We start from the raw sequence: 17,927 nt of genomic DNA on the forward strand, positions 1-17,927 counted from the left end.
ACAGCTTTACATATCCTTTGCATTCTCTTCCTCAGGTAGTCAACTGTAATGGCTTTCAACAGTCTTAAAAAGATCCCAGATGTGCGGAGTACTTGTCGGCTGCTTTGTCATCATTCTGTTTAATAAGGTGTGATCCCAAACCATCTTCATTGGTTGAGGTCAGGAAATTGTGGAGGTGATGTCATCTAACACAGCACTCCTCCATTCTTTTCCTTCATGGCACCAAAAATCTCAAAATTTGTCTCATTAGACCACAGTGCAGACTTACACTTATTTAATGTCCAGTTCTTATGTTACTTGGCCCAAACAAGGTTCTTCTTGTTTGTGGTCCCGAGTAGTGGTTTCTTTAGAACAATTTGACCATAACGGCTTTCTTCTTGCCATCTCCTCTAGAGAGTTGAAGTCTGTGCATAATTTATGAGGGCTGTTGGGTGCTGTCAATTTGCTAGTTCTGATGCTGATAACACTGATGAACTTATCCTCTGCAGCAAACAATTATTGGTCTTCGCTTAAAGGTTCGGTGTTCAAAATAGCTAGTTTCATCATAGTTATTAATAGTGCTCAAGTCTGCACTTGAGAATATCTTCAAAGTTTTGGCAATTTTCCAGAATAACTGACCTTCATGTGTTAAAAGTAATGATGTGTCATTTCTCTTTATGTAGTTGAATGGTTATTGACATATTTTGGCTTAGAGCATGTGGAATAGTGCTTTGTACTGTATAGAACTGTGCACTAACACAGCCTCTGCAAAACACCTGATGGTCAAAAACACTGACTGCCAGTAACTTCACAAATGGGGTCTTAGAGAGTCATACTTGTTCATTGGTAATCATTCCAGGTGACTACCTGATAAAGCTGCTTGAAAAAAATGCCAATGGGGTGTACAAAAGGGGGTCAACAAAGCGAGGGGAGAACTTAGATGTACAGACAGGCAGCAGGTCTCCTTACTCGAACTTGACAGCTTCATAGGAATGTATATTTCACAAGTGTCAGAACGCCGCCTGGGTTTACCATACTTTGATTTTTTTTTCCTGCATTTCTTTACTCCTTGATTTGAATTGTCTTCCTTTGTGGATTTGAGGCCTTCAGTCTGAACATACACTGTGGGCACAATTATTAAGTGATGATTTTGACCATATAATTTTTATGCAGATTTTCCAACTGCGCTGTATAAACTTGAATACTTATTGGATGAAGCAGGTCAGGTGATGTGTATGTATGTAAGGCCTGTTTCACACTTCCGTTTTTTCAAATCCGTCAAAATCCGTTGGTTTCCGTAAAAAAACGGATCCGCCATTTTTTTGCAGGATCCGTTTTTTTTGTCCCATAGACTTCCATTAGTGGTTACCGCGGATCCGTCAAAAATACGGATCCGTTTTTTTAAAAACGGATCCGTTTGCATCAGTTTCCGTCAAAAAAACGGAAACGGATCCGTTTGGCGGACACAAAAACGGAAGTGTGAAACAGGCCTAATGGGGAAGGTGCGGCCTAATGATACAACACCCTTAATCAAGGTGTGCAGAATTATTAGGCAGCTCGATTTCCTCAGGCAAAATGGGCCAAAAAAGAGATTTAACTGACTCTGTGAAACCAAAACTTTTTACAAGAAGAAATGAAGTAGTGATACTAGTTTACTAGTTGCACGGGACTCACAGACAACTTTTACCTTTAGTTTTTAAGCTTTTGTTTCTAGCATGATTGTACCTTTGATTCTATATTCAGTTGAGTTTATGTGAGCTTATTCAGACTTGTACATAAATATATATTTTATTTATTGCAATAATAGGCCTTATACACAGAGGTTATGTTATGGCACAGTAAGTGAAGCTCTCGGTTTTCCACTGGAGTTTAGGAAATTAAAGTGCGACTATTAACTGGTTTTATTAAATAATGGCAGGTTAATCTTACAATAGAAGTAACTAAAGGAAAAAGTGAAGTAGAAAAAGTGCAGTCTAGCCAGTTCCCTGTTATCTGCATACAGGCAGGAAGTAAAAGTGTGAAGGTTTCGTCATCCTAACATTGTATTTCATGTCAAAATTAGAAAAATGTAACAGAGTGCAGCAAGCTGCAAAAAGAGATCGACCCTCGAAGCTGCAGGAGGTCAAGTGTTTTGGGGTGTCCGTAGTATAGACACTAATCATTAAGGCCTCGGGATAATACAATGACAAGTCCAAACAACAAGCAATATCTTACAATATCAGCCTAGATGCAATACTACATAAAATAACAGTGGCTGCAGTTGGGTAATGGACGCCCGACTTCTGCCTTTCTCCTTTTTGTGTTACCAGGTCACCACACTCCCGTCTCATAGCCTGGGCACTAGGGGGATACACAAATCTGTTGCCAGGTTTTTGCCACCTAATATCAGAGCAGCATAATGTAGAGACAGAAACCCAGATTCCAGCGATGTATCACTTACTGGGCTGCTTGCTGTAGTTTTGATAAAATCACTATTTTATTCAGCAGATTATTATTATTATTATTAGAGGACTAGTAATGATGCTGCCATGTATTCCTCCATATTCATGAGGTCTGTTTAATGGGATCTCACCGATTTACAGGTTTCTGCCTATGCACAGTGTATACAGAAAGCTGTCAGTGGTGTTGGCGGGTTATACAGAGCTCAGAATTCAGAGAACTGGTAGTTCTGCAGCAGATACAGCAGTGATTTTATCCCTTTAAGGCTATGATCAGAAAATGGCAGCGTTTTGGATGCAACTCACTTGCGCTGAATACAAAACGGTGCGTTCCACATTAGAAGCACAGTGGATGGGATTTATAGACGTCCCTTGTGTAAACTCACCCGAGGTGTGGGTTTACTAGCCATTCACTAGATGCGGTAAATCCGCATGGTTCACTGAACACCTGCAGATTTAACTGTGTGAGCAGAACGCGTTTTGGACACAGCAAAAATATGTTACATCCAAAACGCTGCCATTTCCTGATCGTGCGCACATGGTAAGCCTTTTCCTGTTAGCCTATGTGTCAAAAACGACCTCACTGTGAATAAAGGCTATTATTACGTTTATATAGCTTCCCATTGCTGGGTGTTCATAGTCGGACCCCAGTCCTGCTCGGCCCTTATTCACATTGTAGTCACTTTTGACACATGGTAAGGTTTTAATACTAGAGGTTAGGACCGTCCCGACTAGGTACAGCTTGGCGCTGGCGGGATAGATTTTACGAGGGGCGCCTGAAAACTTTCGAGGCCCATCCATGAAATCTTTTTTGCATGGTCTTGTTTTGCAATGCAATATGTTATTTAGTAAGCTGAATGGTCTCATGAGCAATCTGGATTTATTTTGATTTTTTTTGTTTCCGTTACAGCATTTTAAAGTTGGGTCGCAAGGCTGAAATATGGAAATGGAGAAGTTGGCAAAGTTCATCGGCTGCTGCAATTCACTCCTGTGGTTTCCAACTGCTTCAGCACCCACCCTATTCCCCTGATTTGGCTCCCTCGGACTATCACCTATTCCCACAGATGAAAAAGCACCTTGGTGGAAGGTGGAATTGCAGCCATTGCAGTAGCGGATGTGTGAACTTTGCCAACTTCTCCATTTCCATATTTCAGCCTTGCGACCCAACTTTAAAATGCTGCAACGGAAACAAAAAAAAAATCAAAATTAATCCAGATTGCTCATGAGACCATTCAACTAACTAAATAACATATTGCATTGCAAAACAAGACCATGCAAAAAAGATTTCATGGGTGGGCCTCGAAGTTTTCAGGCGCCCCTCGTAAATACAAAACAGTGTTTATCAAGTCCCCTATTATTTATATGCACTATTGCTTTTGCATATTGCCTTACAGCAAGGTATATGTTCATTTTGTTTCTATATCAGGTTTTGTTTGTTAAATGGCTAGTGTGAACATGCTCCTACACACTGCATGTATATCAACTTATACGCCAGCTCATTTCTCTTGGTTTTGCTAAAAATTAACAGGTATCGATAGGTAGAACTAACTGCCTGTTCTACCCAGAGCCGACTCCGAGCGGTGACAAACCACTCCTGCTGGCGATTCAGCTGCTCCACGTCAACACAGCAGCTCCTCTTCTTCCGGGCTGCTCTTTCGACAAGGTGTGACTGTCGACATCATGCTGCTTTACAGCTGGCTCCCCGTTGCCTATCAGCACGACATCAGCAGTAGAACTTGATCGGGTCTCTGCTTATTCGGCAAGCTATAGCGTTTGCCGAATAAGCTGCAGAGGGAACCCGGATACATGGAGCGTGCCCGCTGATTAGATGTCCGGCGCCGCAGCTGCATGTGTCACGGCAATGTCACTGCACATGCATGGAGAGCCCGTTTGTTGGGTCCTGTTCAACCTCCCTTTCTTCCATTCGACCTCCAATTCGCCCACCTGCTACTCTTCTTGTGCCCCCTCCCTGTTAGTGCACTGTGAAGTTGGAGGCCATCTCTGTCTGCTGGTTGCCTGCAAAATACTAAGTTCAACCCTGCTGCCGGTAATAAGGTACAGTTCCCTGTCTTGAATGGGATATTCTAGTAGCCTAATACTTATCCATATGGTTTGAGGGGTGCAGGGGTAGCTGGGGTGGAGCCTGGGTAAAGTATCAAGGGTGCCCGAAAATGTTGCCAGTACGGGGCCCTGAAATTCCTGGTGGCAGCCCTGGCACCAAGTATTAGAGATCCACCTCTAGGACAGATCACGTGTGCACTGAAACGCTGGGTACACTAAAAGTGAGCGGTCCACAGAGATGCAACCCGATGTAACCATACAGCTCAGACGTTCATACGCTGAGGCACTAGTTGAGATTTCCACCTGATGTATCTCTATGGCGGCACCATGTCCAGAGCATCTCTACAAATATTTCTGCACATTCACAGTGCAAAAAGATTTATTTTTAAATAATTCTATTTTCAATAGTAAGCATTGCCAATCAGGAATGGGAGAGACCATGAGAGATCTGCTGGTATGGAATATACACAATAAAGGGCTACAACGTATTGCCGCTCCAGAGACGGCTCCTGGCAATATTATGCCGTGAGGGTTTCCTTTTCATTTTACAGGCTGGTCAGTGTATAACAGCCGCTTTCTAAGTTCATAACCCCAGGGAAATACATAGTAAAGAACCTTTTAAGACTGCAGTTATGAGATGAGCTACACTGACCGGAAAATGGAAGCCACATGGTGTGTACAGGAAGAGAATGGGAGACGTCATCCCCAACCGTCTCACTGGCAGAAAGGACCAAAACAAGAAGGATTTCATTGTAAGCAGCCCATTCACACAGTCCGGCTGCACTGAGGTCACTGCATGATCAGACATGATTAATAATGCATCCATCTGGGCAGAATGGTGGACGCAGGAGCCGACCTTTACATCTACTAATACACTTGGGAGTACAAATATTATATATATATATATATATATATATATATATATATATATCTCTATCTATCTATCTCCATGTCTAATCAGGAAACCTTTACAATGTGAGCAATGCAATCAAAAATACCCCCGTTTTTTAAATCCATGCTTACGACTATGTTCACACTGCACATATGAGCTATAAATTGGCAGCAATATTTGCATATGACACAAGCAGATTCTGCAGGATTTCACAATACCCACTTTTTTGTTTTGCAGCGACTTATTGTACCCCTCTGTCCGCTTGCATTACATTACACTTTGCTGCAGATTTTCGGGTCATGTTAATTGGGTTTTCCCCACTACCTGAAATTCTCACCTATCCAGAGTAATGCATGATCACCTGGGGTCACAACATAGGGACCCCCAAGATCATGATATTGGGGCGCCTAACGTCTCATTTGCACTCAGTTGTGGACCTGGCTGCGCACTATGGGGCAGATACATCGAACATTTTATGCTACAAAACTGGAAGCAAAAAGTCACAAGTCTTTATTCCAATTAATTGACAAGCAGGCGGAGATTAGCTGAAGGGGCATGACAAATACTTATACTATAATTTACACCACAAAAGTAAATGATAGCAGAACTGTACCGTAGTCCATGACCAGAGTGCACTTTCTGACTCAGCAGAAAGATGTGCCAAACTCATGGAGAGGCGTCCTACTGAAACTGGTGCATTTTACCAAGGCCTCATTCAGATATTTAATTTTTATGGACAGCACTCGTACATTCTCATGTCCGTGATTTTTTTTGCAGCTGGCAGAAAATCTAGAAGACATGTCCAATTTTTATCCAAGAGACATAATAAAATTGGCAATGCAAGTCTGTGCGTCTGTGGGGAAAAAAAAAAAATTGGCCTGCAATTGAATGCCATCCAAATACAGTCAGAATTTCACAGACTCACATAGGAGAAGGTGGGACCAAACTCTGACTAAATACTGAGGTCCTTTTTTTATTAAGCGTGAGAAAATCAGATGTCTGAACACAGCCTAATGACACGTTCAGTATTTGGTCAATATTTTACCTCAGTATTTGTAAGTCAAAATAAGAAGTGGAACAATCAGAGGGAAAGTATAATAGAAACCCGTCACCACTTCTGTATTTATCACCCACTCCTGGTGTTGGCTTACAAATACTGAGGTAAAATACTGACCAAATACTGAACATGTGAACGTGGCCTGAGACAGACTCTGGATAAAGACTAGCTTACAACACACCAGTGTTGATGGACATACCCCAATGGCTCTATTCCCATAGTGGTTTTGAACTCCCCTGATCTCACCCCCCCCCGATCATATGTTTATTTCATTTCCCTGGGACAGGTGATGAATAATAATAATAATAAATTTTATTTCTATAGCGCTGACATATTCCGCAGCACTTTACATTTCAGAGGGGATTTGTACAGACGATAGACATTACAGCATAACAATAATCACATAGATTATAACAAGTACCAAGAGGAATGAGGGCCTTGCTCGCAAGCTTACAGTCTATGAGGAAAAAAAGGGAGACACGAAAGGTGGGTGGTAACAGTTGCCCTGATTGTATGGACCAGCCATAATGTTAAGTGTGTAACAGTACAGACGCAGAGGGCTAATGGATGCATAAAGCATGTGGGAACATGATGCGGGGAACGTGGTTATGGTAAAACTTTTGGCTGTGCCACACAGGGATAGATTAGGTTAATGTGTTGAGGCGGTAGGCCAATCTGAATAAATGAGTTTTCAGGGCACGCTTAAAATTGTGGGGATTGGGGACTAATCGTATTGACCTGGGAAGTGCATTCCAAAGAATTGGCACAGCACGTGTAAAGTCTTGGAGACGGGAGTGGGAGGTTCTGATTATTGAGGATGCTAACCTCAGGTCATCAGCAGAACGGAGGGCGCGGGTAGGGTGGTATACTGAAACAAGGGAGGAGATGTAGGGTGGTGCTGAGCCATGAAGAGCTTTGTGGGTGAGGGTAATAAGTTTGTACTGGATTCTGGATGGATGGGTAGCCAGAGTAATGACTGACACAAGGTAGAGGCATCGGTGTAACGATTGGCGAGGAATATGATCCTGGCAGCAGCATTCAAGACAGATTGGAGAGGGGAGAGTTTGGTAAGAGGGAGACCAATCAGAAGAGAGTTACAATAGTCGAGACGAGAATGAATAAGAGAAACAGTAAGAGTTTTTGCGGAGTCAAAAGTAAGAAAAGGTCGAATTCTAGAAATGTTTTTGAGGTGCAGATAACAAGAGCGAGCCAGTGATCGTATGTGGGGGACAAAGGAAAGTTCGGAGTCAAGCATGACCCCAAGACAGCGGGCATGTTGCTGGGGAGTAATAGTGGAACCACACACGGAAATGGCAATGTCGGGTACAGGTACATTAGTAGCGAGACGAAACAAAAGGAGTTCAGTCTTTGACAGGTTCAGTTTCAGATATAGTGAAACGTGATGTTAGACACAGCGTTTAGACAATCGCTGGTGTTTTCTAGAAAGGCTGGCGTGATGTCAGGAGAAGAAGGGTATAATTGGGTGTCATCATAGAGATGGTACTGGAAACCAAATCTGCTGATTGTTTGACTAATAGGGGCAGTGTACAAGGAGAAGAGGAGAAGAGGAGGGGGCCTAGAACCGATGCTTGAGGAACCCCAACAGTAAGGGGAAGATGAGAGGAGTAGGAGCCAGCAAAAGATACAGTAAAGGAGCGGTCAGAGAGATAGGAGGAGAAACAGGAGAGAACGGTGTCCTTGAGGCCAATGGAACGGAGCATAGTGAGGAGGAGCTGATGATCCACATTGTCGAATGCTGCAGAGAGATCCAAGAGAATTAGCATGGAGTAATGACCATTAGATTTAGCTGTAGATCATTAGAGACTTTAGTGAGGGCAGTTTCAGTAGAGTGTAAAGAGCGGAAACCGGATTGGAGAGGGTCGAGAAGAGAGTTATCAAAGATACAGCAGATAAGACGGGAGTGGACCTGGCGTTCCAGGAGTTTAGAGATGAAGGGAAGATTAGAGACAGGTCTATAGTTAGCGGCACAGTTTTGGTCAAGGGATGGTTTTTTAAGTAGTGGATGTATGATGGCATGCTTAAATGAGGAGAGAAAGATACCAGAAGAGAGAGAGAGAAGTTAAATATTTTAGTTAAGTGAGGGGTGACAGCAGGGGAAAGGGGCTGGAGTAGATGTGACGGAAATGGGTCACTGGTGCAAGTGGATGGGCGAGAAGATGCAAGGAGCCTGCTTACTACTTCTTCTGTGACTGGTTCAAAATCAGAGAGTGAGCTAGATGCAGTGGGGGAGGGAGGACAGTGCATGGTATGAGGTGATTGGGAGATAATTTCCTGTCGGATCTGGTCAATTTTTTCTTTGAAGTGATTGGCCAGATCGTCAGCTCGGAGCTCCGTGGTAGGGGCCTGTACTCTTGGGTTGAGTAGAGAATGAAAAGTGTCAAAGACGTTTAGGGTTATTGGACAGTGAGGTGATGAGGGTGTTGAAATAGGTTTTGTTTTGAGAGGTGAAGGGCAGTGTTGTATGTTCGAAGCATAAACTTATAATGGATGAAATCTTCGGGTAGGTTGGATTTTCTCCACAGATGTACGACGCACCTGGAGCACCGCTGCAGGAAATGTGTTTGCAGGGTGTGCCAGGGTTGTCGCCGTCTGTGTTGTGGTGTTCTATTTATAGGAGGTGCAAATTCATCCAAGGCACTTTGAAGTGTTTCACTGTAAGCTTCAATGCAGAATCAGGACAGGAGAGGGAGGAGATAGGGGCCAATGATGACTGCAAGTTCTTCATAAGTTTCTGGGTGTTAATTGCCTGTATGTTTCTATAAATATGGACAGTGGGGGTGACCTGAGCAGCCTGGCAGTTCTTGATAGAGAATGAAAGAAGGTTGTGGTCAGAGCGCGGGAGAGGGGAGTTTGCAAAATCATCCACTGCACAAAGCCGAGAGAAGACCAAGTCGAGGGAGTTCCCGTCTTCATGCGTTGGAGAATTAGTAAGCTGCAAATGGCCAAACGAGGAGGTTAGAGATAAAAGGTGAGTAGCATATGGGGAGAGGGGAAGAGCAATGGGGATGTTGAAATCGCCCATGATGAGGGTAGGGATGTCACAGAAGAAAAAATGTGGAAGCCAAGTGGCAAAATGATCCAGGAACTGATGGGAGGGGCCGGGAGGACGATATACCACCGCCACTCGCATGGAGAAGGGGGTGTAGAGTCTGACAGCATGGACCTCAAAAGAAGGGAAGACAAGTGAGGGTACTTGAGGGATAACCTGAAAGGTATATTTTTGGTGATAGGAGCAGACCAACGCCTCCACCTGCTCTATTGTCTAATCTTGGGGTATGAGAGAAGTGTAGGCCACCATATGAAAGCGCAGCAGCAGCGGTAATGTCTGACTGCTGGATCCAGGTTTCAGTAAGAGCCAGAAGGTTAAGAGAATTAGAAAGGAAAAAGTCATGAATGAAGGAGAGTTTGTTACACACTGAGCGAGAATTCCAAAGGGCACAATTAAGAGAGACAGATGGCATGCAGGGAATATTAATAAGATTCTGAGTGTAGCAGTTGGGGTGTGTGCCTTTCTATAACATGGGGGACCAGGATTGGGCGCAATGTCTCCTGCGACAAGGAGAAAGAGGATAGAAAGAGTGAGCAGATGGTTAAGTGATTTGTGAGAGCGTCTCTAATGTTGAATGGTGGGACTGAATGGATCAGTGCTGTTTAGCAATGTGAAGAGAGCGTGAGTGCTATACATAGGAGAGGAAAGGAGTGAGGGGCCAATATGGACGGAGTGTAGAGAGTTAGTGCCAGGGCGGTGGACGTGTGTAAATGCCGCGGCCAGGATATAAATTATACAAATGCATATGGTAAATATTTACGGTAGCCAAAATGTACAGGGAATAGATTTATTTATTTGTCTTACCTGTCTCCTGCCCTGTCTAACTGCCATGAATTAACTGCCAGCGTACTTTGATACATGTACATAAATGCCCCCCTGCATAAATGCATCCCCAGGCTGAATTTATAGAAGACCAGTTCTAAGATCTTCCTTTTTTTTTTTTTCTTTCCTTACTCGTTAGCAATCAAACTAAGTTAGGACAGCAGGACACAATAAATGTATTTAGCAGATAAACAAGTGTCCAGGCCTACATGGATCATAAACCACTTTGAAAAGTTACTTGACCTCAATAGCATAAGGGGACAAGCAGGGTGAGTTGAAATAACTATATACCATTATATATGCTGCAAAGATGAATGATAGAGGTTGGACACATGCAGGATTCAGTGAAGTTGCTGGAAATAGTTAAATACCATTATATATGCTGCAAAGATGAATGATAGAGGTTGGATGAATGTATTTAGCGAGAAAATAACTATACAGAACTCAATCGCACACATCACCTGTAGCCTCCTACAGGTGAACTGATTTTAGGGGATAATAAGGTACCTCATCAAGGACCCAATCAGCAACACACAGACCCATAGGCACACCTTCTGCTGTATGGGGCTGTGAGCATGAGGCCTATGGACCAATACAGTACTTCTTATTTTAGGCAAAAGAGGTTTATTCCCAGTATCTTACAATGCACAGCCTGAGAATAACATTGTGTCTTGACTTTGTCAAAAGTGTTGTTATAGCGTAACTCTTTCTAGTCTGTGAAAAAAAAAAAAAAGGTTTAAAGGGCAGAGTAAAGTATGACGATAAAATAGTATCTAGATTACAGTGACGTTTCTGGCTGATACCACCCCCTATGGTTTACTTATTTTGGCATTGTATACACGATCTCCACCCACTGTCGAGATTATGTGATCTAATTACTCTGCCGGTCTGCGCAGTCACACAAGGCTGGGTTATAGGGTGCTGACAGCTCACCCCTCCTCCTCCTCACCTGGTGTAAGAAGGTGTGACGGGTGTGCTGCCCAAGGTGCCAATACAGGAGAGGATTAGGTAATCCAGCTTATGTCAAGAGCCCAGGTGCAGAACATGAGCTTCCCCATCCGCCGATATCCCACCACCTGCCACAATCCAAAGGGCTAAAAACTATTCACAGCCACAGGACCAGGAACAGTAAGAACCATAAAAAAGTTACATACAAAGTTACAAACAAAACATCAATAGATTCATTTTATAAAACACCTTTACCAAGTGGCATGGGGCCAACTCGAGGTCTGAACGTACCTTTGGAGTTTCAGGGAAAGCAGTTGGCCGGTCAGGTGTCGTAGGGGTCTGGCATTCGCCATCCTCGAAATAAAAAATGACTTCATCCTCAAGAACGCGGTCAAGGAACCTTATTACCTCCTCTTCCTCCTCCATTCCTGGTATGACAGCTGGTAGATTGTTCTCCATAAGGTCCTATGCCAAATTTTTCCAAGCCAATAAGACAGGCGGGTACAGTACGTGTCATGCTTGTCTGCTGCACATCTTTACCGCAGAGACTGAAACCCACCGTCAATCAGCTGTGGCCCCTGTGGACCTATTCATCATCTCAGATCTGATCTTCTAGTCTCCCAGCGCTGTGGAAATTTCACTTCTACCATTCAGCGAGATGAAAGGAGGGGGATCCGGGGAATTTCTGCCACTTCCTCAAACACTTCTTCCTTTTTCATGCTCCTTGGCCTCCTTTGGTCAGAGCTGCTCTCACGCTGCACAGCCAGGCTCTTCTGGAGAGGTCGGCTGTCTTCTTGCTCATTGAACTTTCCCTGCTGTGTTTGAACTGGCGTCTCAGCACACAGGAAGCGCTGTCTGTAGGGCAGGCTGTCTGTAGGGCAGGCCTTCACAGGCGGGGCAGCTGTGTCTCCACCAGCCTCACAGTAACCCATCACTTCCCACAGAGCATTAACAGGGAGGTGGAAAGATGGGTCTCATGTTCTGCTGCACCAGGCGGAATGGCAGCAGCTACACAATGGGGCAAACAGGAGCTGTAGGAGAGGTGGCCCCATAATCTCTGTATGGAAACTACACACCAAAGGCGATTACGGGACATGAATTAATAAGGAACTGTATGATCGGTCTTTTCCGAATGGAGTCACCCAAAACTATAACAGAGGATGGAGGTATAAGGCCACATGCACACATTGAGTATTTGGTGCATTTTCCACCCCAGTATTTGTAAGCCAAAACCAGGAGTGGGTGATAAATACAGAAGTGGTGACGTGTTTCTATTATACTTTTCCTCTAACCGTTCAACTCCTGGTTTTGACTTGTACATACTGGGGTAAAATACTGACCAAATACTCAATGTGTGCACATGGACTAAGTCCCTGATCCACCAGATTCAGAGACTAATCCTGGGAGCTGTCAGGAAGACGCACAGTCGGATCTCGGGAGCTGTCAGGAAGACGCACAGTCGGATCTCGGGAGCTGTCAGGAAGACAATTGGATCTGGAACTGTTAGGAAGACAGTCGGACCTCAGGAGCTGTCGGGAAGAAAGTCGGATCTCGAAGCTGTCAGGAAGACGCACAGTCTGATGTCAGGAGATGGCAGGAAGATACAGTCTGTTCGCAGAAGCTATCAGAAAAATAACAGTTATTGTAATTTTTGCAAAACTGACGCAAAATTAGTTTTAATTGTTCCTACAATAAACAGTCTGCAAAATTAGACAGTTAACTAAACTTTAGTGTCAGTCAATAAAAGCAGCCTGACAAAGTCTTTCTGATTCCAAACATTCATCCTTTGGACTTGGTCTGCCTCATAAAAAGAATGGATACATCAGGAGACGTGTTTCAATCCTCTTATCTGCAGGTGTATTTTTAAAAATTGATGCAAAATAATATTGTTTTAATGGTTTAAAAAGTAAATTCCACCTCCATCCCACAAAAAGCTCAAAAACCATAGACCACACCCTGTGAATGAACCCTTATGAAGGACTCTATTGTCTACAGACGGGATCCTCAGAGGGGAGATAATAAAGTTAGGTTCATATATATTTGGACAGAGACAACATTTTTCTAATTTTGGTTCTAGACATTACCACAATGAATTTTAAACAAAACAATTCAGATGCAGTTGAAGTTCAGACTTTCAGCTTTCATTTGAGGGTATCCACATTAAAATTGGATGAAGGGTTTAGTTAAGAGTTTCAGCTCCTTAACATGTGCCACCCTGATTTTAAAGGGACCAAAAGTAATTGGACAATTGACTCCAAGGCTATTTCATGGACAGGTGTGGGCAATCCCTTCGTTATGTCATTCTCAATTAAGCAGATAAAAGGCCCGGAGTTGATTTGAGGTGTGGTGCTTGCATTTGGAAGGTTTCGCTGTGAAGGTAACATGCGGTCAAAGGAGCTCTCCATGCAGCTGAAACAAGCCATCCTTAAGCTGCAAAAAGATTAAAAAAACCCATCCGAGAAATTGCTACAACATTAGGAGCCTACTTGGTCTACTAGGCATTGCTCCCACCTAGCCAGAATCCTACTCCACACTGATGAGGGGCAACACCCCGAAACAGCTGTCTGTGGATGGATACCTGGCCTTGGTATTTCCCTTGTCATATCTGTAAACTCGTAAAGAGCTGGATATTGACTTAAAGGGCCACTTAATATGGTGGTAATGGTGGTTTCCGAAAGGAGCCACTCCTTGGCTGGGTCCTTTCCTGGAGGAAGATCTGGCTAGTCCCGTGTTTGAGACTTGTAAATGAGGCTCCAAGGACTTTATTTGCATATTCGTATTTCCCAGGGAGCAATGCACCTAGGATTTCACTGATTGAGCGCCTTTGCCGGCTGCCGCAGTGTTTTCTTTGACTGGTCTCCCTGAGGTCAGTGATTGTTTTGTAACATTAGGAGTGGCAAAATCTACAGTTTGGTACATCCTGAGAAAGAAAGCACTGGTGAACTCATCAATGCAAAAAGACCTGGGTGCCCACGGAAGACAACAGTGGAGGATGATCGCAGAATAATCTCCATGGTGAAGAGAAACCCCTTCACAACAGCCAACCAAGTGAACAACACTCTCCAGGAGGTAGGCGTATCAATATCCAAATCTACCATAAAGAGAAGACTGCATGAAAGTAAATACAGAGGGTTCACTGCACGGTGCAAGCCACTCATAAGCATCAAGAATCAAAAGGCTAGACTGGACTTTGCTAAAAAAAACATCTAAAAAACCCAGCACAGTCCTGGAAGAACATTCTTTGGACAGATGAAACCAAGATCAACCTCTACCAGTATGATGGAAAGAGAAAAGTATGGCGAAGGCGTGGTACAGCTCATGATCCAAAGCATACCACATCATCTGTAAAACACGGCGGAAGCAATGTGATTGCTTGGGCATGCATGGCTGCCAGTGGCACTGGGTCACTAGTGTTTAGTGATGATGTGACACAGGACAGAAGCAGCCGAATTAATTCTGAGGTATTCAGAGCCATACTGTGTGCTCAGATCCGGCCAAATGCAGCCAAACTGATTGGTCGTCATTTCATACTACAGATAGACAATGGCCCAAAACATAAAGCCAAAGCAACCCAGGAGTTTATTAAAGCAAAGAAGTGGAATATTCTTGAATGGCCAAGTCAGTCACCTGATCTCAACCTAATTGAGCATGCATTTCACTTGTTAAAGACTAAACTTCAGACAGAAAGGCCCACAAACAAACAGCAACTGGAAACCACCGCAGTGAAGGCCTGGCAGAGCATCAAAAAGGAGGAAACACAGCGTCTGGCGATGTCCATGAGTTCAAGACTTCAGGCAGTCATTGCCAACAAAGGGTTTTCAACCAAGTACTAGAAATGAACATTTTAGGCTAGTTTCACATTAGCTTTTTTTGCGCAGCGCATCGTGCGCATGAAAAACGCAAAACAAACACGCGTTTTTTAGCGTCATGCATACACTGATGCGTCAAAAACACAGCGTTGCTTGCGTTTTACATGCGTTTTTGCATGCGTTTGCGTTTTTTGTGTGCATGCGTTTTTAGGTGTGATATTTTTTTCCATTGTCTAGACCACATTCCAGACTTGTTTACCTCAAAAACGCATGCGCAAAAAAAGCAAGCGTGCGCAAGACCATGCGCATGCATGCGTTCCCATAGACTTCAATGTGTTGTTTTTGCGCATTCCGTGCGCAAGCGTTTTTTTGCCGAGACAGGGCGGACCAAAAAATACAACATGTTGCGTCTGGCGCGAAAGACAAAAAAAACGCATGCGCACAAAAACGCAAGTGTGCGCAAGACCATGCGCACGTTATGTTAAACATAGGTGCGCACGATGAGCTGCGCACAAAAACGCTAATGTGAAACCAGCCTTATTTACAATTATTTAATCTGTCCAATTACTTTTGGTCCTTTTAAAAACAGGGTGGCACATGTTAAGGAGCTGAAACTCCTAAACCCTTCATCCAATTTTAATGCGGATACCCTCAAATGAAAGCTGAAAGTCTGAATTGTTTTGTTCAAAATTCATTGTGGTAATGTCTAGAACCAAAATTAGAAAAATGTTGTCTCTGTCCAAATATATACGGACCTAACTGTACCCCTAGCTATAAATGGTAATAATGGTATAATAAAGGGTGGACATCTTCCTACAAGTAGGAGTGATTCCAATAGAATCTACCTGTTTTCTCTTTCGACATACCGTATCTACTGTATTTTAGTAAATCCCTTCTATATAACAATACCGGTTCATCTTTTCCTAAAACTATTCTCTATGTTAGTCTTCCTCGAAATTTACATATAAATTGACATCTGGATATTACCAATTGGGTTCAAAATACAAAGTACACAGAAAGCTGATAATCAGGGAATTGGATGGAGTTTGCTTTCTGAGCTCTGCTACATGTAAAAACTGATTGTATCGCAAGTGCTGCATCACAGGAATCAGGGTCTCTTTCCCTACATTATGCTGCTCTCAGATGCGGTAGGAAAAATCTGGTGACAGATTCCCTTTAAAGTTGCTGATGAACTGTATGTTTTCTATGTGTTTTTTCCCCCCATTAAGATCTATGTGGAGCCTGAAAAACTACATACAAAAACTATTAAAAATGCAATTGTGCTTTTAAGTGCAGAATGCCAAAGTTTCTGCAATAAACAAAGCATATAAAGCTACATAAAATATGCATTGGAAAAACGCAGCAGAAATATAATTATCAGATAAGATTGCCACTTTTAATACACATCAGACGTTAATCTCTGGAAAACAACATTTACTTTTTTAATCATTGAGACCTTGTGATAAGCATAAACTAGACATATACAGTTTCAAAAAGTTATGAATATTTGAAAAAAAAATTATTAAAATATAAAGCTTTCAGGTTTATTGTGGTAGATGTACAACGAACATCTAAAAAGCTTTTCACACCTAAACCAAAAGAAAAACCCCAGCGTAAATGTATTGTTCCGAGAAGCCATGAAATATAGGCAAGAGTTTGCCACAAATAGATTTACTACAACACGTCACAAACAGTCTAAGGCCTCATTCACACATGCAGATTTAAATGTGTACGGGGAAAAAAAAAAAAATGTACTGGTGTCATCAGTATTTGGTCCGTGCGTTTTTCACACATGAATAAAGAAATAAATGACAAATCTTCTCCTATCCTTTGCAATGATGAATACGGACTGTACATAGATGACGTCCGTGCTGTATGCGTTTTTATGGATTTGTATTGGCCTTTGTCATCTGTGCTGTCGGAAAAATGTCTGTGTGAGTTTTGCATGGACACAGTCTGTGAAAAAAAAAAAACATGAACATGTGAAAAACACCATCGATTATAATGGGTATATGGGGTACATGGTCTGTTAGTGAAAAAAAAACCGGATACAACACGTAAGTGAGGTCTAATGGCCCCATACACATTAGACTTTAGACTAATGTGGGCAAACACATGGATATTGGTGGGGCCTAATATGTATGGGGGTTCCTGACTCTTCGCCAACAGATGATGTTGGGGGTGATGAAGATCAGGCACGTCAGATTTAGTGTGCATGGGGGAAAATAAATCCGGTTTAAGACGTGCAACATTTATGGTCCGAGTACTCAACAGCCCTAAAGGCATAAATGATGCTATTAGACTTTTTTTTTTTTTTACTAGAAGCAGGGTCTGTGTTCACTAGATGAGTCAGTCTGCTGGATGTATTAGAGCCGTGTGCTGCTGGTGAGTGACCAGCCAAACTGTGAGCTGTAGCTGTGAGAGGCAAGCCAGAGTCTCTCTCTGAATTGAGAATGCATGGATCAGCTTGGAAAGCTGAGCAGTCTGTGTGTTGGAGCGACGGAGAACAGCGTGGATTCTGCAGCCTGTTCAGTGTGACCTGTGTCTGGAGTTGAGTACTTCTGTTTGGCATTTAAACAATGGTAACTCTTAAAGCATACCTGATTTTTCACACAAAAGATGTAAAAAAGTATGGTCTTGTTGCCTATATACCCTATTAACAAATGAAAACTGCCTTTTGATGCACAAACCAGTCCAATATGTCGAATAACCACCACTTTTTCCGCTCCTTCAATGGGAAGTTCATTTCCCTTCTCATTCTGTCAGCACTATAGTGACTGGAACTTTCATAACACTTCCAAGCATGCGCATGCTTTTATCCTGCCCTTGTCTTCTCAAAGAAATGTATTAA

The 17,927-nt window shown here is 43.0% G+C and overlaps 1 protein-coding gene across 5 annotated transcripts in view; it reads right to left on the bottom strand.

The window, feature by feature from the left end:
* ABR (ABR activator of RhoGEF and GTPase) overlaps positions 1-17,927 on the bottom strand; it is a 392,053-nt gene that overhangs the window by 188,498 nt on the left and 185,628 nt on the right. The window contains exon 1 of one of the 5 annotated variants that reach the window (XM_073565388.1): positions 11,559-12,110. The exons of the other annotated variants lie outside the window; for them this stretch is intronic. Within the exon in view, the coding sequence (XP_073421489.1) occupies positions 11,559-11,726 (168 nt within the window). The 5' untranslated portion in view covers positions 11,727-12,110. Of the gene's footprint in view, positions 1-11,558; positions 12,111-17,927 lie in introns of those variants that run through there. 5 annotated transcript variants of the gene reach the window in all.

This window comes from Dendrobates tinctorius, unplaced genomic scaffold (assembly GCF_039654945.1).
Source record: "Dendrobates tinctorius isolate UK_male_01 unplaced genomic scaffold, ASM3965494v1 ptg000016l, whole genome shotgun sequence".
In the NCBI taxonomy this organism is placed as follows: domain Eukaryota; kingdom Metazoa; phylum Chordata; class Amphibia; order Anura; family Dendrobatidae; genus Dendrobates; species Dendrobates tinctorius.